This window comes from Artemia sp. Qi Xiang Cuo, chromosome 4 (genome assembly GCF_049724085.1).
Source record: "Artemia sp. Qi Xiang Cuo chromosome 4, ASM4972408v1, whole genome shotgun sequence".
NCBI lineage: Eukaryota > Metazoa > Arthropoda > Branchiopoda > Anostraca > Artemiidae > Artemia > Artemia sp. Qi Xiang Cuo.
Genome location: NC_142797.1, coordinates 21,202,242 through 21,229,099, shown reverse-complemented (window position 1 = coordinate 21,229,099; position 26,858 = coordinate 21,202,242). Strand labels below are relative to the sequence as shown.

Here is a 26,858-nt window from a genome sequence, read left to right as displayed (position 1 = left end):
TACTTGATTTTCAATTGATTTGGAAACCCAACTTATCTAACTGGACATTTGCTCTTAAATGGATGGGAATGGCAGTTGCTGCGGCACGGTCTATTTTTTGTGCAATAATAAATCTTTTTTCTTTTCCGTACAAATAAGACCTTAACCAATTTTCTACGATCGTTGGTTTGGTATGATCACGTCTGGGGAAAAAAAGAAAAGGAGACACATCAATACGATAAAAAAAAATTGATTTTTCTTGTTGCTCAAGGTGGGAAACATTAAACCTAAAGATTTTCAGCAATCGAAGTATCAGTAGCATATTTTTATTTAATTAAACACCCTTTTAGATTTAAGGCCTTTTTGGAAATTCTCAAAAATTATTTCTGCTAAAGAAAAGCTATCATTTAATTAAATTTGAATGAAAATTAATATTTTCAACGTAGGGATTATTTATCACTCTACAATTTCTTTTAAGAAATCTTTCGATTTCAGCAAATATGGGTAGTGGTCTGATGTGATATTTACTAGGTTGCGTCTACTGCTACAAGCATGCCATCCTGTTAGCTTTGGTTGACATACACCAAGCCAGAATCATCATACTGCTTAGAGTTTTAATTTGAGTTTGGTCTAACTTCATTTAAAAGTAGGAAAAAGCACTGCTATTTCCACGGTTTGTATTATGGTTTTCAACGATTTCAACGGTTCTGAGCCAGTTGTCAACGTATTTTTCAATTTGAAAGAAAATTAAAATCAAATTTCAAAAATAAAATTTGGTAGGTGGACAAAGCTGAATCTCAGCTTTCGAATAATTGTAAAATATTTTTCTTCAACTGAAGAACTAAACTACGAGACAGCAAAAAGTAAAATGCCAAAAAATTCCAGGGGGAGACAATCCTTTATCCATCGACTAAACTGGAATCTAGAGCTTGGTTATGGCTTTACCCAAGGGGTAGATTTTACTCTACTTATAGCATATGTTTTTAATCATTCACTATGTAAAATAAGCCAAGTTTATCTCCTAATGACGAAATTGTTAGTTCCTGCTACGATTCTTTCGCAAATTCCATATCTAGAATCAGATATCAGAATGTTGCATACTTTCCATGACAAAAGATGATCATTATTATACTAAAAGTAATCTACATCACATTAAGCTGTTAGCTGCTATTACACTCCCTACTATCATCTACAAGGTGCTATTAATATTACCACTACGAATAATAACGACTCACTGCAACACCAACCCGTCTTTGGCTAACACAGCTAATCCCCTCCTCTGCCTTAACCTGTCCAAACTTTTACTTTTTACTACCTCAAATCAAGGCCGTACCCAGAGGGGGGTTAGGGGGGTTTGAACCCCCCTCCCCTGAAATTTGTGTCTGGCACGTAAAAACGTAACAAAACTATGAATATAAACAAATTTTGTATGTGTTTTTTTAGTTTTTTTGTGTAAGCCCCCCCCTCCCCAGAAAAAAAGTCTTTGAGTAAAACCCCCTCCGAAAAAAAATCCTGGGTACAACCTTGCCTCCAATAAAGTTTTGATCTCCTTTGGAACTACTTCCTTCTGGCTTTTCTTTGGAATAAATACTATCGTTGGCTGAACAAATAGAGGGACACAGGGTGAAGAAGAAAAAACTAATTGAAGAAGGTGAAGGTGTGAACTAGGTGAAGAAGAAGAAAAATCGTAATCAAGTTAGTCCTCATGTTGATGAAAAAGAATGTAACTCAACCATCACATAATAATATAATATAATAGATTGTAATAATACAGAATTTACAATAGAAGTATACTAATATAATATAATAATAACATCATATAATAGAATGTAACTCAACCTCAACCATCATATAATACAATAATAATCAACATGCATATCTTATAGCAAGCTCATATGAGCAGTTAACAGCTATTTATACCACGTAGACTTTATAAGTATTTCTTTCATGTGGATTATCAGTTGTGTTTTTGTGAATTAATAACCATCAATCAAATGCCATTTTAAACTCTTGTGTTAGGTAGCTTGTGTTACTAAAAGAAACTGTAGAGTCACTATTAATCTGCTTATTAAAGTACAAGAAATGCAGTTTTAGTGAATTGCAGCATTAGAAAGTTCATGAAGCTAGCATTAGAAAGCCTACCAAGTTAATGAAGTTGTTCTTAAGGTTAATAGACTGTTTCCCTCTTATGACTTTGACCTGTTTATTAAACTTGGAAAGAAGTTACACTTCAATTAACTTTACTCGTTTTCGGATAGCGCGATTATAAGGTAGAGAATTCTAACTGCTTTTGCAAGTTATGTCATTACTTCTTTCTTAGGATGAAATGTTCATTTTGTGAAATTTAACAGCCAGAATTCGCCTGTCTGAAAAATGATACGCTACCTGTTGTAATATTGAGGCAAGCTAATTCGATTAGTTGATTTAAAATTTAAACTAAAGATAGGTAACTAAGAGTCAAATCGAGAAAAAAAGTGTGAATACCCTGGCTCGAGCCATGGCACAAAATGTCATTTTTTTCAAGAGGAGGGGCCCAGAGGGCCCAATTATTAGAGTCAATTATTTTGCAAGTAGGTAAATCAGTATTGATTCAGAGTTCAGAGAGTTAAGAGCAATTCAATCGGATAAAATACAGGATTACATCTATACAGCTTGCGTAACCAATTTTTACCTGTGTGTGGCTTTGTGCCAAATTTGTGATTATCTTTTTTGAAGAAAAGAAAAATAACTTATTGCTTTGTTACAATACTAGATCTAATTAAGGACTACATTTGTACATCGATAAGATCCAAAGTGTGAAAATGACAAATCAAACAATAGAGGCCGAGAAAATGCAAAATGCCCAGTTTTTGCGAGAGATTAATTTCAAATTGGATTTATTACCAGCGCTTCGAATAACATTAGTAAACAGCTATCTAGCAATGCTAAGACAAATGAAGAAATTAAAAAAGAGCTGGAAAATGTGAAATCAGACCTAATAATCACATACGAACGAGCCAACTAGCTCGAAGTAGAGCAGAAAAGCACAAATTTGATAATATATAATTATACTCCGCAACACCTTGGCGAGTATACTATGAACCAATAAATACTGGTTTATTAAACCGTACTATGCCATCTCTCAAAATAAGTCGAGGTGATGCACGTGACATTTTTAGATTGAATTCAGGGCCAGTAGTAGGGAAGCTAAAATCGGTCGAAATCAGAGACTACATCTTAAGAAATAGTTCCTTATTAAGAAAGATAGGTCTATCGGTGGCCCCAGATTACACGGCTAAACAAAGAGAGGCCCGTAAACACTTAAAGGAAATTATGAATCTTGCACAGAACGACGGCCGTGATGCAAAATTACGAGGTGATAAGCTGTTTATCCAAGGCCGACTATTCAGGTACGATGGAAAGGCTATGATTGAGGTTAAAAGTAACTTGGTGCCAGTCAAATCTTGGTCCATCTCTTAATGCTAAGCCCCCAAATGACCCCGCTGTTATCCCGATGGGGCTAGACAGTGATGATGCCAGTGATAGTGATGAAGAGACAGTGATACTATCAACAGCCTATTCTCATGCAGTATCGGCAACTAAAAGACCTGCTAGTGCTGTTATTAGCCCTGATGACCTAAATCGACCAGTTCCTCGAAACGTGGCACCCAAAGAAAACCATTCTCCAAGAAAAGGGCTTAAAAGAAGACCTTACAGTGGTTTTTCCCATGATTTTGTTAATAATAGACAGCGAGTGCTAACGGATATTAAAAATCACAGTCATGATTATTACCAATTTGCCTTTTCCCCGAAAGAGGCCAGGAACGAGAAACTCCAAGAAGTGGCTAGTGATATTAATGCACTGATAGAAAGCGTAGACGCATAGGAAATAAAGAGCCATATACTGAGTTTAGTGTCATGGAACATACAAGGACTGCGTGATAAGTTGCCTTATTTATATGATGAATTACTTTCGTTTGATTTGATTTCATTTATTGAAACATGGAACGATCATTCTCCTATATCACCTCTCCCAGGGTATTTGGTTGAACAGGTTGTGCGTAAACCAGCAAGAAATAATAGACATTATGGTGGTATTTTGGTTTTGATTAAATCATCAGCTATTGATTGTTATGAAAGAGTTAATAGTAGATCTGAAAACTTACTTTGGCTGCGTATTTGTTTTAAATGTGGGAAGGGATTAATTTTGGGTGTTGTGTATATCCCCCCACAAAATAGTTCGTATAGTCAAGAAAATACTTGGGAAATTTTAGATGATGAACTGTCGCTAATACAAGAAAGTTATTTCGATTTTGAGTGCGTTTTGATGGGGGATTTTAATGCTTATACTGGTGTTGAGGTTGAGGTTCCAGATTTATTAATCCCGGATTTAAGAGATTTGGTCCCAATTTGTTGTAGAACACCGCGAAGTAATAAGAATGAAAAAAAAGAAAAATAAATGTTTGGGGAAGAACGCTCCTGGCGCTTTGCGAAGAACATGGTCTGATCATTGCGAATGGAAGGTTTGGAAATGATAAGGGTCTGTGTGAATTTACTTGCCTTTCGGGCCCAACTCCAAGTGTTGTAGATTATGCGCTGATTAATACGAAATTTGCACCTGAATCGATTAATATTGATTTACTAGATTTAGTTGGATCCGATCATAGAGCTATTAAGCTTGAGTTGAAGACTGGGAAGTTTCTGGACGGTGGTTTTCGAGTTAGAAAATTTATGTAATGGGGAGCTTAGATTAGACGGCTTAGGAAAACGAATTAGATATGATTTAACCGATAACGATTTTAAACAATTTAAAAGGGAGCTTATGAAGTTGCATGTAACAAATAAGTTGAAAGCGTTAGAAGAAGATGGAAAAGATACACATGGTATAATTATGGAGTTAAATGAAATAATTTGCAGTTGTGCAGTATCGTGTAACCTAACAAAAAAAAAAGAGACAAAGATTAGCGATATTTTGATTTGGAATGTAAGTTAATGAAATAAAAGGTGAGATATTTATTGAGTCATTTAAAAGAATGTGATAGAGCTGAAGATCAAGGCTTAAGATTAGCCGAATATAAAGATAAAAGAAGAAATTGTGAAAGGTTAATAAAAAGGAAAAAAAGAGTTTGAGAATGAGAAGAAACTGGATATTGCAGATGATTTTAGAAATAAAGATTTTAAGAAGTTTTGGGGTTATATAAGGAATGATATTGGAAATGAAAAAGGAAATACCCAGGTGGCTCCGGACGCCAATTCATGGCCTGATTACTTAGAGAGCTTGGAAGGTGATTGTGCAGAAATACAAGAGGTAGCACACACCCCAGAGATGGTTGTTTATCCTATGAAGTAACATGATTATGATATAGTAGGGGAAGTAATGATGAGATTAAGTTTGTATTCAAGAATCTAAAAGGAGGTTCGGGTGCAAGTGTTAATGGTGTACCAATAACGCTATTTAAGAATTTTCTTTAAATTTTTATGTCGATAATTGTTCTTCTTTGTAATAAGGTGTTAACTTCATGACAATAGCCAAATGAGAGGAAGAGATCCTTGCTTATGCCGCTTTTTAAGAGAGGAAACCCTAGGTTGCACATGAATTATCGTTTAATAGCGATTGTCCCTGCTTTAAGTAAGGTAATGGAGAAAATACTAGATACCAGGCTTTCTAAATGGTTAAATAAAAATAATATAATACATGAAGAACAAGAAGGTTTTAGGACAGGGTAAGGGACGGTAGATAAAATATTTATTTTAAAAGCACTAATTGATAAATATGGAAATGGAAAAACTTGTCTTTATGTGGGATTACTGGACCTCCACAAGGCGTTCGACAGTGTCGACAGAGAGCTATTAAAGGATGTCCTGTTTAGAATTAGCCTCCTTCATTTGTTTGTGAGGTTGATAGTGAGTATGTATATTTGTGTGAGTGGAATCGTGTTAGTTGGTAACAGGTTTTCTAGGCTTTTTAATATTAAGCTGGGAGTTAAACAGGGCAGCACTTTTTTTTCCTAAATTGCTTAATATTTTTATAAATGATCTTATTGATTTTCTAGAGAATAGATGGTCTCCGAAAATTAGCCTAGGGACCCATAAACTATCACTTTTATTATATGCAGATAATATTGCTTTGGTGGCTAATACACCGCAAGATCTGCAGACACTTCTGAGTCTTATAGAAGAATATTTGCAGATGAGAAAGTTAAGGCTGAATGTTGAAAAGAGTGAAGTTGTTATTTTTAAAAAAAAGGAAAGTAAGCGGCGAAGATAATTATAAATTTAAATTTAATAATAAGGAACTGAATGTGAGTAAAAGAATAAAATATCTAGGGAAAATTTGTTTTATCAGAAAAGGGAAGTTTAAAGTCATGTTGATGAAATAATTAATAGAGACAAAGTGGCCATGTCTGCAATTTTTAGAAATCCGACGATAATGGGAATTAAAAATTTTTAAATGCATAAAAGAATATTTAAAACAAAAATTTTACCAGTAATAGAATATGGAGCAGAGATTTGGGGCGGAGAAACGGCACAAAAGTTGGAGTTCCTCCAGCTCCAGTATTATAAAAGACTGTTTGGATTACATCAGACAACTCTTTCACAGATTCTGAAAGGTGATATGGGCCTGTTTTCGTTAAAACTACGTAGGTCTATTTTGATGCTTAGATTTGGGTTGAAGCTCATTAGGTGTAATGAAGATAGACTAGTAAGAGCTGCTTATTATCAGATGTTGAGTTATGGTTCGAAAACGTCGTGGCCATCCCAAATTAGGTCATTACTAGAAAGAGTGGGAATGCCTTACTTGCGGAATGATGGTCTTGGTTCCCGTGATCTACCAACAAATTTAGTAAGCCAGAGTAGGAATGACCTATCGACTCCCGTACAAACATAGTTTATGCATGTTTTCATGGTTTTTGTCACTGAGAATGAAAAAACAAGATTTTTCTCACTTTGATGTATTTTCATGGTCGATTTATTTGTTGTTTACAAGTGTATTGTCTCCGGGGCGAAGTTTTCACATGCGCATTAACGGTGTGGAAGAGATATATTGATCTAGGACAAGAGGGGGAAAATGGATTTCCGAGAAATTGATTGCGTAATCGACTAGGACAAATGGATTTCTGCCTAACCACCACAGCTGCCATCTACAATTTAGTCTAACGCTGACAGTAAATAATTTATGCATGTTTTTATGGTTTTTGTCACTGCTGTGAATTACAAAACAGGATTTTTCCCACTTTGATGTATTTTCAAGGTCGATTTATTTGTTGTTGTTGTTGTTCGTCCAGGTGTACACTAGGGGGAATGTATTGATTCAGGACTCGACTAGGGGAACTAAATTTCCAAGGTCAATTGATTTGTTGTTGTTGTTCGTCCAGGTGTACGCTAGGGAGAATGTTTTGATCCAGAAATAGGAAACAGGAAGTACATGCCTCCTTATAAGCCAATCAGAGAGTCGGTTACATCTCCTTATAAGCCAATCAGAGAGTCGCTTACATATGGTTTCCCCCATTACATCGCAATTCACCCTTGAGATTCATATATAGCGGACATGCGCTGTGATTAAATTATCATATAGTTCCAAGACACAATGGATAAAACAACAAATATTATTGATGAGCTAGAACCCTTGGATACAGCGATTTACGATGTGAGTTCTGTTTAGTAAATTTTCATTTTTTATTTTAAAATAAAATCATTTTACATAGTAGTCCCTCCAGTAAATTCAGGTAAATCCCCCCCTCCCCTCTAATACAAACTCCACTATGCTATCTTTATACTCGCTAGAAAGCGTAAAATACGCTTTTTTTACCATGTAAACCCCCCACTGTTTACGACTTTAATTCTTCATTGGAAATAATTCTCTTTTTCGATAAAATTTTTGCTTTCTATATCCTATCTAAAGTGTCAACTGACTTCTGTCAACCCTTAGCTATTAATATGCTGATTCCATTTAAGCCGTCACCCTATCTTTTATCAGTTCCGTAAAAGATTTAAATATGGGTTAATTATCGCATCCTGTCAACGATCATCCGGTATCTACGAAACCATGAAATTAAGCTTTTTGTAGATTTCACAGAAAGTCACTTTTTTTCCAGTCGAATTAGCGATACAGTAAATTTTATAAATTGCAAGGGGAGCTGGTGACAGCTATGATAGATAGTTTCATATAAAAAATTTGATATTCATTTTGAGTACTCAGTGTTTATATGGGGTAGAGGGGGGAAGGGGGCAGTGCCTCGCTTCTAGCAGCTTCGCTGCAAGGTGAAACCAAACTGTTCCCCCCCCCCCGTTAACCGCAAGGGGATGGATTCATTGTGCAGACATGTACACCCATTGACAAGAAAACTAATGTAGTCATTCCTATATATATATATATATATATATATATATATATATATATATATATATATATATATATATATATATATATATATATATATATATATATATATATATATATATACATATATAACCCTGAAGTTTAGTGTTTGGTTAGCTTTTATTTATACCATATTTATCAGGTTGGCTATTTTGAGATCTAGATTTTAAATCATTGGCTTGGATTTGATGCAGCTTTTGGCCCTACGGAATAATAGTTTTTTTTAATTTATTTTCTAAATGGTAAAAATAGAATTTCTAGGCTTTTCGGGTCCGATTTCTCACAAGTTGTGTATTTAATTTTTTCTCTAAATGGTAAAAATAGGAGCTACTGACTTTCGGAAATTTTACATTTTGCTTTGCTGAAAAGGGGGGAGGGGGACTTCAATGTGATAAATGCTTTCTAGACAAAATTATGGCTAGGTTAGGTTAGGGGGGTACTAATTTTTATTCTGTGTAAAAGGGAAAATTTATTCAATACTAAATTTTTTCTCTTCTTTTTAAAGCAAATTATGAAGAATGTACGGCACCCCCTCCATCTAAGAGAGCAAGGGGTAATAATAAAACCTCTGCGAAGGCAACAGTTATGCAGTATGGTCGCTGGCCGAAGCCCCCCAAAGAAGTGTTGCCTGCTCAAGTGCATACCGTCACTGGTCCTACTGCACAAGCCGCAGTCTAATCTGTACAAGAATGTAACATCGCCGTTGGCCCGTCCACCTTCCATCATGCATTGTCAGGACCATCCGGCACTCAAGTGCAGCCGAAATTTGGAGATGTAAGTCTAAATTTTATTTTTCGCTATTGTTTCAACCTGATAAAATATAACGTTCTCCCTTTGAATCATAACAAGTGCATGCATTCAGTCTGCTGAATTAGGTTAGCGAAGCCAAAAAAAGGCACTATATCCCACTCATAATAAGTAGCAAAATCTTTTGTGATATAAACTGTTTTATTAATGAATGGTTCACCTTGCCTCTATAAATATTATAAAAACAACTTTGTATAGAAATGAGTTGTGTATCATGAAAGGGATAGGCTATCAATCTCAAATCAAGTAAAGACATCGTTTTTTTCAAAGTAGATAAAAGATTATTAATATGAAATTTTTTTAGGGGCTGTTGGACCAAAACCAAAACCTACTATGTCATGTTTTAGATTGTAAATAGCATATATTAAGTTGGAACTTTCAGAATATATAGAGTAGTTAGAGTAGTGAATTAATCAAATGCTACTACTAAGCGTGTTTTTAAGCACATGTAAATAATAATCCAATTTTAAAAATAGGGTGATTTAGACACTTTGAAAATAAGCTATTTTTCATTTATAGGTTGTTCTAGTTCCATACTCGCCATCTCCCCCCTGCTTGTCAGTTGGAGAAGGAGAGGACGCGCCTATGGAGCCCTCAAACAATTCAACATGGAATGGTATTGTTAACGACATTAATGTCAATATTGATGATTTTTTAGTTGATTATTTTAATTTAGATAGCAGCACAGTTGAGCAGGGGACTTACCATTGCTGAGTCCAAACACCTTGCAGCTTTTAGACGATTTTACCCGGGAATTAACAGGGAACCCTCCCCCCACTGATAACATACTTACACTTCAATCGAATGAAGTGGCTTCCCATAGCCCTATTATTGAACAATGTGGGGGAGGGGGTGGTGATAATAATATACAAGAGGAGGAGGTGGGGGAAAATATCCAATCTACATCATTCCCTGACTTTCAGATGTCAAACTCAATTTTAAATACAATAGTTGTCTACACTGCAACCTTTGGAGACCCATTTAATTCGCTTTTGTGTGGTAATTTTGTGTTTGACCCTGTAGAAATTGTTCATGAATATGTAGATAGAATTTGTGCACTGCTAGAAAACCAAATTCAGTTGTGGGGAGGGGGTAGGGACTCAATTAAGGTTTCTATTGTTTTAAAGGTATTTTATTTAAATTATGGAAAAAGTTAGGTTTACCATCATTATGTACACACCGAGATGCGAGTGATTTATCCAAATTTAGAGAATTTTGAGGGTGTTTTTACCGAGTGGATAGGTCATATTATCATGCATCTCGAGAATTATTTTGTCAACTGGAGCGGGTCTGTAGTTCTTTATGTTGAAAATTTAAGTGTTAATATCTGTAAATTTAAGAAAATATTTGTAAATTTTAAGAGGGGGGGGCAGGTGGGGCGGGGGAAAGGTCAATAGTTTTAAGATATAATTCTGATCTAGAAGGTTGTCGAGGTGTCCAGCAGATCTGTTTTGAAACATCTCAAAAATGTTTCAAGTACGCTTTCCTCATATCAGTATTCGACCGTATAGCACGTGACGCTACCAAGACGAATTTAGATCACTGGGCAGTACATGGGAAGGAAGAGTCCAATTTCCCCATTGTAAATTTCACTTGTTTAGAGGGAAAATACCCAGTAACGCTCAGATCTATTGATATTTTTGAAAGGGCCAATGCCCATTTAAATATCGGCGTTACTGTGGTTCAGTAAGAAACTGAATTTGAAGATGGGGTTCGTTCTATAAGGAAGGGGGTGGTGTTCCCAGTAAGAGCCCCGTCGATTGAATTGTTTAAACACTGGGTTTGGTTGTTGTACACACCACCATCTAGTGAGCTAGCCAATTCAATTGGCCATTTCAACCCAATTACAGACATTAGTAGTTTTCTGGGGGAGGGTAAGAAAACAGGGGTACGTTTCTACAGTCCGACATGCCTGTTACGATTCCGTAGTAATATAAAACTACGGGATCATATGAAGCATTGTAGACGGCATGGCTACCAGTCAGTGGAAACGGTTTCAGGTGATAGGGTCATTTCACATTTCAAAAATTTTCAAAACACCCTCCTCCAGAGCAATAAAATCTCGTTGGATTGTGAAGCGAAGCAGGTGGAAGTGAACGATCCTCGATTTCCAAACCGAATCATAGAACATCAAGCTATTGCAGTCTCTTACGACCACGCACAAAGAGACAGTTCTAACACTATGCGGTTGTTAGAAATAGTAGAAACACTGGATGAGGGAGAGTGCATAATCAAGGCACTGACTAAATTAATTGGCACAGCTAACGGCGCTATTTCTCGTTTGAGAAATACGCATTACCCAATGGTGCTGTCTGCAGAGGATTGTCTCGCGATTAAAAATCAAAAATATGTTGGGGTTGTAAAGGGGAGTTTGAAGAGGGGGATAAGGGGACTAAAAGGAAAAGAGGGGGAGGGGAAAGTCAGAGACCACAATCACTTGTGGAAGGAAATATCCTCTGGAGGTAGTAATTTTAGAGGGGTAGCGCATCAATTGTGTAACATAAACGTTATCCAGCAGTTTTTTATACCAGTTTTTATTCACAATTCAAATTATGATTTAAAATTTATTTTACCTGCACTGGCACGTATGCACAGGGAGGGAGGGGGAGTAGATAGTCCATGGGTAAATAATTCATTTACCTATAACATCATTCCCAAATCGGCCGAGAAGTTGGTGCTTCTCGAGTTGAAATGGCAGGTATTGAATAATGGGCATACGTGCTGAAATAGAATCCGGGTTTTAGATTCTTTTAGTTTTTTTCCCAAGGCATTGAGTCAATTGATTCAAGTGCAGAAAAGCGACAATTTTGATAGTTTTCCTTTGCTTAAACAGCACTTTCCAGACAGTGAAATGTATGACCTATTGAACTGTAAAGGTGTATATGCATACGACTATTACTCTTCTGGAGCTCACTTAAGCGAGGTGAAACTACCTCCAATTGAAGCTTTCTATAATTCACTCACCAACAGTGAATGCAAAGCCGAGGACTATGAGTTTGCCAAGAAGGTGTGGTCTAAGGGGAATTGTAAAAATCGGTGGGATTATTGTAGACTGTACTAAGGCAGTGACGTTTTAACTCTGTTAGACATAGTCTGCCAGAACACAGACCAAATCTATTCAGAGTTCGGACTAGATATAGGCTATTATTTTTCCACACCACATTTGGTTATGGACTTGATTTTAAAAATTAGTAGGGAGGAAATAGGTCTAATCACCGACGTGGATCAACACCTTTTTGTAGAAAGATCATTGTGGGGTGAGTATGTTTTTTATGAGGGTCGCGTTTTGACAACCGATCCAAGCGGACAAAACAGCACCGGTGCAAAGTCAAATGCAGTGTTATTGGACATGAACTCATTGTACCCCTCGGCAACGTCTCACTACTCTTTGCCGTGTGGGAACTATCAATGGCTTGAGTATCCTTGTGAGCTCCCTGACATTACCACCGTCGAGGACAATGGGTTACAAGGATGGATCTTTGAAATTGACGGGCACATTCCATTGGTGCTTCACGATTCAGTCAGAGATTTTGTTTTTCCCTGTATCAATCGACCAGTGAGCAGGGACTCATTGAGCCCCTACAATCGATCATTGGTTGAGGATATGGGGAAGTATTGGACCCCCTCTAAGCAAAAATTGATTGCAGATCTGGACCCTAAGGAGAATATCATTGTTCACTATGTGCTTTTGCACTGGATGGTGAACGATGGTTTCAAGATCACCAAAATACATAAGGTCCTGCAATTAAGTCACAAACGCTATTTGAAGACGATTATTGACACTTTTGTTGATAAACGCTATAGGGCACACAGCAAAGTAGAGAAGGAAATGTACAAACGCTTTATAAATTCAGAGTTTGGCAAAATGTTTGAAAGCGTACGGAACAGATCTCGCTGCGACGTCGTGACCTGCCCCCAAGAATGTGCACGAATTATTGCCGACCTCAATTTTACAATGTCCACGAGCATAGAGGCTGGCATGGTTCTTCTACACAGGAAAAAGAGAAATGTGGTACTGAACAAGAATATAGCAGGAGGTAATTCAGTACTTGAAATTTCCAAAACGCTCATGTTGTCGTTTTTTCAAAATTTGAGCAAGGTGCAATGGTCACGGGAGGGGAAGGTTCAAGTTTACTATAGGGATGCAGATTCTCTGCTGTTAAAGGTAAAAACCGAGGATTTATTGGGTGATTTAGAAAATGGGGAACACATCAGCTCGCGGATGGATTTCACCAACTGGAATCCGTCCCTCTACCCCGAGTTGGTGAAACGTCAAGCCCCCAACCAACTACTAATGTTAAAATCAGAGACGGGGAGTGATTTGATATCCAGGGGGGTGTTCCCGGGTCCTAAAGTTTGTTGCGTTGAAACACATAATGGGGATGTAAAGCAGGCGTGTAAAGGGGTGCCTACACATTTTGTAAAGAGCAATTTCAACATGAGCGTGTACAGAGACTGTGTAGAGAGTAGCCTAGTGCCGAGAGCACAAGTGCTTGCAATCCGCTCTCTACAGTATAAAAATTATACTGTAAGAGTGGAAATAAATGCAATGTCGTGTATATCCGACAAATTCTATGTGCTCGAGAATGGTGTAAGTGCACTGCCACATGGCCACTACCGTATTTCAGACCGGGTTGAATGCATAGACTATCGCAATCAACTAGGTCTGGATAAATTAACCAAACCTAACCCTAACCCGACCAGTCCCTTTCATAAATTAACTAACCTAACCTCACCTTAACCCAACCTAATCGTAGCAGCAGCAGCAGTGACGTCAACTATTGTATACAGTTTTTTTCCACCGCGGCCCCGGGGGTGGGGGGTCCAGCCCGCCCGCGGCTCCCGGGGGGTGGGGGGCCCCGCCAGCGGCCGTCCTTCAGCCCCGGGGGGATGGGGGGTCCCTCCCGCGGCCAGCCTTCGGCCCCGCGACTCCCAGGAGGGTGGACAGGGGCCCCTTTGAAATTCATAATGTTCAACTGTGCTACTTTAAGTTCATGTTAATGTTCCAAGTGTTTTTTGTTGTTTTTTTTTGTTTCAAGTGATTTACTGTATAAATAGTGTGCTTGTGTGTGTGCTAATGTACAAAAAATGTGTGTTTGTACAAAAAGTGTGTGCTATTGTACAAATAGTGATGCTGAACAAAAAGTGTTTTTGAAGACAATAAGTGTTGTACATAAAGTGTTATTGTTGTTGTTGTTGTTGCTCATGTTTGAACAGAAGTGTTTTTTTTATAATAAATGTTGTACATAAAGTGTTATTTTTGTTTTTCATGTTGAACAAATAGAGTTTTCATGTCAAATAAATGACCATGAAGTATTGTTTTAGTTGTTCTTGTTAACGTACTAGATAGATCTATGGGAAAATTATTACTACTACTACTACTACTTGTTCACTGGACACGTGTAATTTACAGTTAGTTGTAGTCCGACTTTTGTCAGCAGCAGCAGCAGCAGCATGTATGAATTTAAAACACCATTCAGATTGTTTTTGTGTGGTCCGTCAATGTCGGGGAAAACAACACTTTTAGCTAAAATAATTCAAAATTGTAATAGAATGTTTTTGGAAAAACCAAAGAAAATTTATTATCGCTATAGTATTTGGCAGTAGTCCTATGATCAAATGAAAGCTATTGCCACAACCATACCAATACAATTCATACGGGGACTTGATGTTTTCAATAGTATTGAACCAAACACATGGTTGATTATTGATGATTTGGCTGAATCCATTCAACAGTTCTCACAGGAAATGCTAGAGCTGTTCAGTGTTCGCTCTCATCATGAACAGATTTCTATAACCCTAGTTCTACACAATCTGTTTCATCAGAGCAAATGTATGCGAACCCTTGCTTTGAATTGCACCATCTATATTATCTACCGAGTTGCTCGTAATTCTAGCTTGCTAATAGCCCTCAATGGGGAAATACATCCAGGCGCCCCACATTTCTGCTCTCATAGTACCCACAGGTGGATAATAAGTCTTACGGCTACAATTGTATGGCTCTTAATCGGAGCACACCCGAGGATCTACTTGTAGTAACCGACATTTTCAACAATGAAATTACAGTATATCTTACAGTGAACAGTAGAAAAGGCTATTAGTTGCCATTATGACACTGAAGAAACAACATGAACATCGGCAGTTATTTTCTGTTTTAGGCCCTTCAAAACCTTCACTAAGGACGGCCATACTAAAACATGGCATTGAGAATAATCTTATTGATATAGTATCTGAAATTTGTTTAAATTTAACTGCGGGCAATGTAGGTCTTTAAGAAGGTATTAGACAATAGAAAAAGCAATATTGTTTCGCAGTATTTGCCTTGGCTGGAAAAAACAAGGGGAAAATTTTTAAAAGAAAATGTCTCCTTCGAGAGGCTGGTAGCTTTTTTACACTTTTATTGCCAATAATTGCAGGACTTGTAAACAGTTCTCTCTAGAGAATGGCTAAACCCTATAAATTGACACCATTTGAACTTGTCCTCTCGCCTGTCGAACATTTTGAAGACAATCTAAGCAAATTCACTAATGATGAGAATATTGCTGATGACAAAAAACTGCTTTTACTTCAAGATGCATTGCGACGTGTGGACAAACATAGACCTTATCGTCAGAGACCCACCACTGTCACTGTCAAAGATCCCTCCAAACAGGAAACATCTCCTCAAGATTCTGCAGCAGTGCAATCAAAAGAAGAGGAATTGAATTCTATAGTGACAACAATTGGAAACCTATTGTCAGTGACCTATCGAGAACAGAGTAAAAGAGTATTATATTATCTCATGTTGGAAACTGGTGATGAACATCAAGTTCAAGTCGACAGCACAGGGAAACGAATTATAATTCAGGGAAAAAGTTATAATCTAGTTGATTTAATTTGTGATATGGTGAAGAATCGTAAAGGACTTTTATCATTTGACAATAATCTATACACCTTTCTAAGTGTATCAAACTTCCCCAGAAGTCTTATTGGCAATAAGCAAATTATAAAGAAACTAAGAGAATATAGTCCTCCAACAAGCAAACACCACCACCATTTAAAAAAGAAGAAGATTCAATATTGGAAAATACTAGCAGCAGCAGCAGCAATGATTTTATAACACCTGTGGCTGCTAGTAAAAAGCGAAGACGGATTGATTCACCCTCCAGTGTGCAAAAGGGGAGCGGACATTACACTACGTGTTTGCGTTCAAAATGGTTGAAGTTCTGAAGCATGTCTATGAAAATATTGGTGAAGCGGGAAGTTTAAGTTCCCCCAAAACCCTTTCTAAAGTTGTCTTTGATAGCACATTAATAAAAGCAAAAGAGCATCTACAGAATTAACCGAGTTACAAACTGCATCGGAATCACAGGCTTCGTGGCAAACAATATCGACAAACTAAAGCCTTTTTCCCTCTGCATATAATGCAAACGGATCTTTTAACTTTAGACGCAATTCAACAGCGTCACAATGCACCCTACAAATATATTCTAGTGGCAATCAGTGTCTTTAGTCGCTATGCCTATGCCATCCCATTACGGTCAAAGAGAGGTGTTGAAGTTGCTCAGGCCATTGAGAGTATTCTTGAACAGGATTGCTATAGAAAAATTCAATCGGATCATGGTAGTGAATTCGTTAATCCTCATATGCAAAAGGTTCTATTGAAATATAATACACTTTATCACATTCACAGCCCAATAAAGGCTGCATTGGCTGAACGATTAATAAGAATGATTCGTCTATTAATTTCAAGATATTGCACGCTGAAAAACACATCTGCTTTTATTCATGATTTAGATAAAATCATGCGGATATATAACCATCGATCCAATCAATTATTGTCCAACTCAAGCCCTCGGGAAGTTCATTGCAGTGAAAATACATTTGATACTTTTCTAAAGCAATATTCCAATGGTGAAAAAGAAAAAAAAATGTGAAGAAGAAATTCAATGTTGGTGATACTGTTGTGGGGAATTATTTATGGAGCACTGAACTTTTTAAAGTGTCCAAAATCCTGGACACCAAACCCACAATATATCGACTGCGAGACACCAAAGATGATGAGATTGTCGGCGGTTCTTATGAATTTGAACTGCAAAAAGTTAGAAACACTAGTGAAATTTATCAAATTGAAAAGATATTAAAGAGTCGTACTCGTAGGGGCAAGAGACAGTTGCTTGTTCACTGTCTAGGATACAACTCAGATTTTGATTCTTGGGTCAGTGCTGAAGATATTAACAATTCCTAATTATTTCTATGTGACTTTCATGTCCAATGTTTCTGATCCTCTCTACAATGACTTGAATAGAACAAGTGATTTTTTGTACGAAACTCTCCCCCACCATCAAATTCAAAGACAATGGAAAGTATGAAGTGGCTCTTGTCGACTGTATTCTCAAAAATACCTACGACATCCTGAGAAAAGATCGTAAATAGGAAATAAAAATTAGACCCTATGATTGGCCGCCACCAGCCTCAGGTGATCAAGAAGAAATTCAAAAGATCAATTGGATGGATTATCCATATATTGAATTACCCTACGAGGAACTCACCTGTATGAATGATTTATGTCGTTCTATTAATAAAAGAATTTCCGCTCGTTAAAAAGGAGCTTTTCATTTCAACTATTCAAAGGAGGAGGGCAAGATCTACATTAGTTCACCTATTGTCAATGAAAAGGTTATTCTCAATGATAATCTAAAGGATGTTCTTGGCTTTAAGCCCAATGTAATCAACGGTAAAAGTGCTGGAAACACTGATTTCATTTTTGCTGACTACCTGCCTGCCTTCTCCATGGACACTTGTATATTTCTCTACGCTGCATTTTTGGAAACATCTCAGGTTGGTTATTCAAATGTTCCCTACCTATGAGTTCTTGAACAAAAAACCAATCAAGAACATATTCACCACTACAATATAAAGCATCTTCAGTATATTCCCGTAAAAACTTCCTATTTGGAACTCTGTCAGTTAACATTAAGAACTGAATTGGGTGATCCCATAGCAATATCAAAAGGTTTGGCTGTAATTAAATGTCATTTTCGTCCCATCGTTCAACAACAAGATGTCTAATAGAAAAGTGGTATTCATTTGTCCTGATATTGACTGCTATGTTAATACTCTTGGCCCAAGACAACAGGGCAATGGAATGGACTATTACAAAGGGCGTACTACAATGTCCGGCTATGGTCTTGGCAGTTGGTTTGCTAAGCTGTCTCGCTCTTCACTACCACTAGCTAGAATATATCTTGTACCGGCTGCGACAGATTTTGCATCCTCTACACTATACGATTGAGGCTCTGGCAAGGATTTTAAAAAAATGCTTTGGAAAATCTTAGGTCCAGTGCGGGAACCCTTGGCGAGAGATTAAAACAAAATGGAAAAGGTTTAAAAAGGTCGCGAAACAATGCATCACTCATCAGTCTCTACTCAGGTCACAAACGTAAGACATGACCCCTGTCAAAGAGAAGGAGGAAAAAGCCAACACGTACAGTAAACACTAGAAGAAGAAGACCCAGGAAGAGAATTGTTTGATTAACACTAGATTTCTTTACCTAAGATGTCCTACCTACCGCATAAGGATTCCCAACCCTAAATCACCGCCTCATTGAATCTATTCAATGCAGAAAATGTTGATGTGAGTGTCAAGCATGGATACTATGAACAATTTTATCCTCAACAAGCCCTCTCCGATAATATCCACTTTCAAATTTATCCCAATGAAGACTACTTTATGGACATGTCTTCAACATTTATAGATTTACAAATGAAAGTCTGAAAATCCAATAATCCATTGCCAATTCGGGCCGATAGAATATCCTATGAAAATAGTATATTACATAATTATTTCGTCAAATCAGTGTCTACATCAATGGAACGCTGGTGAGCACAAGCAACAATCTCTAAAATTATACAAGCTATATGCAATTTATGCTGAAGACACCCAAGTCATATAAGGAATTGAGAGGCACCTCCAATGGATATGAATATATTATTAATACTGATAGTACAAATGCACTTAAAAATGCTACAAGTAGTGAATTACATCTAGTCTTAAAAGTGAATCATGACATATTTAATATACCCCAATGGTTGCCACCCAATGTTAAAGTATATATAAAATTTATGCTTGCACCATCTAATTTCATAATAAAAAAAGAACCTACAGCAAAACGTGATGTAACTGTCTCTCTCACCTCGGCAATACTTCATGTACGCAAACAACAAAACATGAGTTCTGTTGCTTTGGCAGTGGAAAAACTGAGATCTAGGGGAAATAATATTAAACTACTTGTTCCTCATACAATCACCAATCAACGTCATATTGCCATGGGGTCACGCACCTTCACTGACTCATCCTTTATCAATGGCGAAATACCGTCAAAGCTCACTTTGGCATTTGTAAAAAGCTCTAGTGCAATAGGATCATGGACTGGATGTCCACATAAATTTGAAATGTTTGGACTTTCATCTCTTGTGTGCAAAGTAAACGGTATCCCGCTCTACAATCTATCCTTTGATAAATCCTATCGAACATTGTATGAGTTGACCATGCAAACCCTAGATCATGATTCGCAACTATTGGAAAATGGTATAACCGAAGCAATGTTTGCTAAAACACATGGTATCATTGTACTAGATTTGTCTGGCACGCAGGTTATGAGTATAGTACGTACAGGGAGTGTGCGTTTAGAGTGTACATTTGCCAACCCATTGGCTGAGAGAATTGCACTAATCTCACTAAATCAATATGAAACCTATTGGGAAATCACTCCTGAAGGTAGTACTATACTAGACTTGGCACCATGAACACCAGTCAAATAATCAATGTATTTAATATGGATCCCTACATGTCCCAGTGCAAATCCTATTGTCTGCCCTCGGATTTTCTTGGAAAAATTCAAAGTGTCAACAATACCTTAATTATTGTTAATAGCAGTCCGTCGACTGTGTTGACGGGGCATTGGCTGTGCATCTTTCAAACAATGAAGACGACGATTGAATTTTCTGATCCTCTTGGTCTACCCTATACATTCTACACACCTCACATCAGCAACTATATTGAGAGCAGTGGGAAAACTATTATTCAAAATCGGAGGAGAGTGCACGATCTGACGACTAAAAGCTGTGGCTTCCATGCACTACTATATTTTGTGTTCCGATGTCGCGGTTATACTTACAAGCAGTTTCTTAACATTTATGTTGACAATCCATGTCTGAACGACTTTCTAGTAGAAAATATCCTCTCAGACCTGTACAGTATTGATTTCAGTGCCCTAAGAGTAAAGTGCTTAAAAAATGTTTGTGAATTTGTTTATTAATAAAATGTATATATATACAACAATGTCTTTATTCTTCACTATAGATTTCTTCTTCTTCGATGTATAGGCAACTGTCGTGAACCACTAATGCCGGTAAATCATTTTTATTCACTGTATATTGATCTTGATTGACTGCAAAGTCAGGGTTACATTTTCTACAGTATAATGTAACTCCACTCTTGTCATATCTCTTTTTATAGTCAATGATACTATTTGCATTCATATTATGAAATTCACGAGTTTCAATCTGTCTATTTTAAGCAATATCACATACAGTGTTTTCAAATGGTGAATTACGTTCAGTAACTGCCAAATAAAAATCACTTGGTTTATAGTCATAATAGGCAGTGTCGTAACAACGATGACGTAGAAACCAAATTGTCTTCTTACCCCAACAGTTGAATCGTAGACCTGGCTCCTCCTCCCAGAATAATCTAAATCCACGACGATACCAATCTCGTAGAAATAAACTAAAATCACGTTTAGGATTCTTTCCAATCATAGCAGGGTAAGTATTCTCCCACTGATCACATTTATCATAGTGACAATTGGAGCACAAATGTCCTCTAGGGTGGGAGTCACAAATCTCTTCAAGACAAGAGTTACATCCTTTAATTTGTACTACATAGCCTCTATGTAATTTACAAGGATTACATAATTTGCACTTTTCACTATAGTCATCAATAATTGTACAATTCTCACATTGAGTCCAACTGCCAAGAGTGTACATGCATAATGGACATGTATAGAACATTTTTCGGTTTCCGATGTCACTTGACTCTCTCACATCTAAAACGAAACTGATCGTCCCTGCTGACGGATAAATTCAGGGTGGAGGAATGGGTTAGGAGTAACTCTGTGACGTCACCTCTTTCGAATGGTGTGGGGAGCCATCTACATTGAATCTATTGGTAATGTTTTCAAAAGTGTATCCACTATATTATTCTGCCTTATTCCAATTAATATATCAATAAATTGAGTATAAGCATTTGAGTCACATCGACAAAGCTTCATACAATAGTCCAATGGGGGAGAATCAGTTTTCATTATAATGTCAAGTGTTCCCGGAGAGAATATCCTGCGTTGAAGAGATAACTCAAGAAAATCGTCATCAAAAATCAAATGTTTTTCCATAAACATAAGATTTGATCTAATTCTCTCTTTCTCAAATTTATTCATTTTTCACTCCTTTCACTCTGACTGCTGACTCTACAGACTAATAAAAACTATAGCAAAAATCCTTACATTATATTCTCTGAAATCCTCTCCCGCTAATATGTAAGCGACTCTCTGATTGGCTTAGAAGGAGACATATACTTCCTGTTTCCTATTCCTGGATCAAAACATTCCCCCTAGCGTACACCTGGACGAACAACAACAACAACAAATAAATCGACCTTGAAAATACATCAAAGTGAGAAAAATCCTGCTTTTTCATTCACAGCAGTGACAAAAACCATAAAAACATACATAAATTATGTACTGTCCACGTTAGACTAAATTGTAGATGGCAGCAGTGGTGGTTAGGCAGAAATTCATTTGTCCTAGTCGATTAAGCAATCAATTTCTCGGAAATCCATTTTCCCCCTCTTGTCCTAGATCAATATATCTCTTCCCCACCGTTAATGCGCATGTGCAAACTTCGCCCCGGAGACAATACACTTGGAAACAACAAATAAATCGACCATGAAAATACATCAAAGTGAGAAAAATCCTGTTTTTTCATTCTCAGTGACAAAAACCATAAAAACATGCATAAATTATGTTCGTACGGGAGTCGATAGGTCATTCCTACTAGCCAGGTACGATTTATCTTAGAGGGTCAAGAAATTCAGTATTGGCAAGGACTGGTCTTAAATTCTGCTACACTGAATCATTATAATCAGGTTAAACCTAGTTTTGGAGAGGAAATTTATTTTAAATTTAATTTACCGGCTATGATTTTATGCCGATGGATTCAGCTTAGGGCAAATCCAGAGCAGGCAAATGGTGTTCGACAGGGGGATAGTACATCCTGACGGTCGGTATGTGTGTCCTCTTTGTAGAGATGAGGACGAAGATTTGGACCATTTTCTCCGAAAGTGCCCGGTGCTCTCTGATTTAAAGAACAAATACTTACATGGGATTGTTTTGCTGCTTCCTTGTTTTTTTGCAAAGTAGTAATCCAACCACAGTATTTCGTATTGGTATGTTACATAGAGAAGGGATTAGAAAGAAGGAACATTTTTTACAATTAATTATTATTAATTATATGGAATTACATTTATTTTCCCGATAAATTACCATAAGGTATTTTTACTATGTATCATGTTAATGTGTGTATCGTAATTTGTTCTGTTGTGATTTCTTTATTTTTCATAAATTTTTGTGTGTATATGGCTCTTAGGCTTTGGAAATACACAATATATCTATCTATCAATAATCAAACAGTTCGTAGTAACGAACTGTAAGTAAGGAGCGACCCGGCTCAATAGTAACCAAAAGTCTAACAAAAGTTATTTTGAAACAAATAGATGCATTAAAAGAATCAGATTTTAATGCTGAATTCAAATACATAAGTTTCATCAACTCATCTTAATCATCAAAAGTTTAATCTTACTCATAAAAAGTTACGCGCCTGAGAAAATTTGGCTGATTTTCGAAAAAAGAGGGAAAGACCCCCTAAAAGTTATAGAACCTTAATGAAATTCACACCATCATATTCAGCGTATTAGAGAGCCCTACTGTAGAGGTTTCAAGCTCCTATCTACAAAAATGTGGAATTTTCCCTTTTTTGCCAGAAGAAAGATCACGGATGCGTGTTTATTTTTTTTTTCCCAGGGGTAATCGTATTGACTCAGTGGTCCTAGAATATCGTAGGAGGCCTCATTGGAACGAAAATTGAAAGTTCTAGTGCCCTTTTTAAGTGACCAAAAAAAATGGAGGGCAACTAGGCCCCCTCCCACGCTCATATTTTTCCCAAAGTCACCTGATAAAAATTTTGAGATAGCCATTTTGTTCAGCATAGATGAAAATCTAATAAATATGTCTTTGAAGATGGCTTAATCCCCCACAGTTCCCAGGGGAAGGGCTGCAAGTTATGAACTTTGCCCATTGTTTACATATAGTATTGGTTATTGGGAAGTATACAGACATTTTCGGGAAGTATTTTTTCTGGTGGGGGGGGGGCTAGAGGAGGGGATTACTTGGGAGAATCTTTCCGTGGAGGATATTTCCTTGGGGTAAGGGATATTTCTATGAAAAGGGCACCGGATTTCCCAGTATTATTTAATAAACGATCAGAAATTAAATTAAAAAAAAACAAGTTTTTCAACTAAAAGTTAGAAGCAACACTAGAACCTAAAGCGAACAGAAATTATTAAGCATATGAGGGATTTTGCCCCCAAGTCAATACCTCGCTCTTTACGCTACAGTTTTTTTTTAGTGATTTGAGGCCTTAGTGATTTAGGCCTTTGTGATTCAGGGGCTTGTGATTTAAACAAAATTTAAAACTTTAGCGCAAAGAGCGTGGTATTGACTAAAGGGAGAACCCCTCTCATATACGTAAAAACAAATACGTAATAAAAAAAACATAAAAAAAGCGATACGGCTCAATAGTAATCGAAACTTTAAAAAACGGAATTTTCATGTCAATAAATATATCAATAGAATGGGCTTATAATGCTGATTCTAAAAATATAAATTTTATTAAGTTTAGTATTACTCATCAAAGGCTCCCTACGAATGATAGAATTTTAATGAAAATCACACCGTCAGATTCAGTGTATCAGAAAATTCTATTGAAATGGTTTCAAGCTCATATCTGCAATAATGTGCAACTTAGTATTTTTTGCCAGAAGAGATCACGGATGGGTTTTTGTTATTTTTTTTTTTAAGGGGTAATCGTGCCGACCCCGTGGTCCTACAACATCAAGAGAGAGCTCATTCAAATGGAAATTAAAAGTCATAGTGCCCTTTTCAGAGACAAAAATGCTGGAGGGTAACTTGGCCCCCTCCCACGCCCTTTTTTTCCCAATTTCGTCTGATTCATAAGGGAACAAATTTTTTTGTACTTTCATCAGATATATTTATTATAATTAATGGCCTTTGTGATTAAGGAGTCATTCTTAAAGAATTAGAACACGATTTGAATTTAACGTAAAGAGTGAGGTATTGACTAGGGGGCGAACCCCATAATATACGTAATAAAAATATACGAATATAGAAATTCGTTACGTAAGTTAATTTGTAAATTATGCCAGAACCAAATTTAGAGAAAGCCATTTAGCAAAAGAAAAGTAAAATTAATATGCAAATTTTGTTTTAATCATTTAATCACGGTGAGCCAAAATAAAAGCTGCATTAACTAAAAAACGATCAGAAATTAAATTAAAAAAAATAAGTTTTTTAAACTGAAAGTAAGGAGCATCATTAAAACTTAAAACGAACAGAAATTATTCCGTATATGAAAGGGGATGTCCCCCTTCTCAACGCCTCGCTCTTTACGCTAAAGATTTTTATTGTTTAAAAAAATAAAGTTGTGGGAAAGTCAAAATTTAGCGTAAAGAGCGAGGCGTTGAGGAGGGGACATCCCCTTTCATATACGGAATAATATGAAAGGGGGATATCCCCTTTCATATCATCCCCTTTTGTATATGAAAGGGGATGTCCCCTCCTCAATGCCTCGCTCTTTACGCTAAAGTTTTTATTGTTTAAAAAAATAAAGTTTTGGGAAAGTCAAACTTTAGCGTAAAGAGTGAGGCGTTGAGGAGGGAACATCCCCTTTCATATTCAGAATAATTTCTGTTCGTTTTAAGTTTTAATGTCGCTCCTTACTTTCAGTTTTAAAAACTTGTTTTTTTGTTTAATAAAACAAAAATTAACATGCATAGCTCCCCAGAAGTGGATCCTTAGCCCATCAGGTTCCTCGTTTTGGGGCGAGTATTGTATTAGCAATACTTCTTACTCCACAAAAGCTGAACTGCAGAACTGTAGGATAACTCTCGTCCAGTTTGACAAGTAGAAGTGGAAAAGGGTTTTATTACTTACCTTTTGATTCAAAAAAAGATTCGCAGTCAAATCCAGTTCTCCCTGGAGGGCATATACAAATGTAAGACTCTCGACCAAGGTTTTTGCATGTTCCTCCAAACAGACAAGGTGACATTGAACAGGGATTCTCAAGTTGTACTAGTTCATGAGTAGGACCATTTGCTAAAAGAAATTGAATTTGATTACAAATATTTATGAAATTAAATACAAATATTTCAATTGGGGAAAATTGCTTGAAATTGAAGATTTTATAAAAGATACATTTTAAATCATAATCCTAGAATAATACCATATGGTTACAAGATGGAATTTTATTTTTGAAAAAAAAATAAGTTAGAATATTTTTCAAATCAAGAAAAAGCAGCAAATATAATATTTAGAAGAATAACATTTGTCTCTCGAGTTGATTTTTGTTTTTTTTTTATGAATTAAAACATGGTCAGAAGTTTTTATGTCAATCTAAATTTAAAGTTTAAAACACAAAAATGATTTGAAGTGGGCTACACATCAATATCTTTAAGTTTACTTACCCCTTCAAGCTCGTGCCTTTGAGGCACAAGTAAATAAATTATTCAAGCATTTTCATTCAGAATTTTTATTTTTACTTTGAAAAAGAACACGAATACAATTTTAGAAGTTAAAAATTTAATGGTTAAAAGATTAAGCTATTTAAATTTAGCTAGCTTGACGCATAGCCTAATGAATAAACTAAAAAACACTAATTGAAACAAAAACAAGTGTGGTGATATAAAAGAAAAGAATACAAAATCATAAAAGAGTAGGGTTTAAAAATTGGGTTTACTTCTAAGGCCAATTGATACCAGACAAAGGCAAAAAAGGGGTGGGGTATAAGAAATAAAATATTATTTTGTAATATTCCTTGCTTGTTTTTCTTGCATTTTGTTTATGTGTGCAGTTATATATTGCTTGTGCTTTTGTTTATCCTTGCTGTTATGTATTGTTTGTGCTTTGCTTATGATTGCATTATTTCAGGTTTTGTGACCTGGGTCTCTGAAGTATATGCTTGAAGAGACAAATCTTTACATGGTGTGAGAGTAGAAGATGGATACCACCGTCCAATATCCTGAGCTGAGCTGTATTTAGACAGTCTAAAGAGGATTGGACCAGATTCAAAGTCATACTAATATAATGTTTGATGGACCCTTGAGCGGAAAAAATGAGAAAATCAAGTGTGCATATATGCCAATTTGGCTTCGGGAAAAAGCATAAGATTTGTTCAACACTTGGAGGCTAGCCGCTGATGAAAAAGCTTGCCAGCTTGCTGATGAAAAAGCTGATGAAAGCAGCTAATGCTGCTTGCCAAATGGATGACTATTTTTATCCACAACCAAACCCCATATTCTCCCGATATAAATTCCACAAAC

The 26,858-nt window shown here is 36.5% G+C and overlaps 1 protein-coding gene across 1 annotated transcript in view; it reads right to left on the bottom strand.

Annotated features, from left to right (window-relative positions):
• The window catches only part of LOC148952876 (uncharacterized), a 182,181-nt gene that overhangs the window by 34,009 nt on the left and 121,314 nt on the right, over positions 1-26,858 (bottom strand). Inside the window, exon 12 of the mRNA XM_089087456.1 lies at positions 25,474-25,635. Coding sequence (XP_088943582.1) covers positions 25,474-25,635 — 162 coding nt within the window. The remainder of the gene's footprint in view (positions 1-25,473; positions 25,636-26,858) is intronic.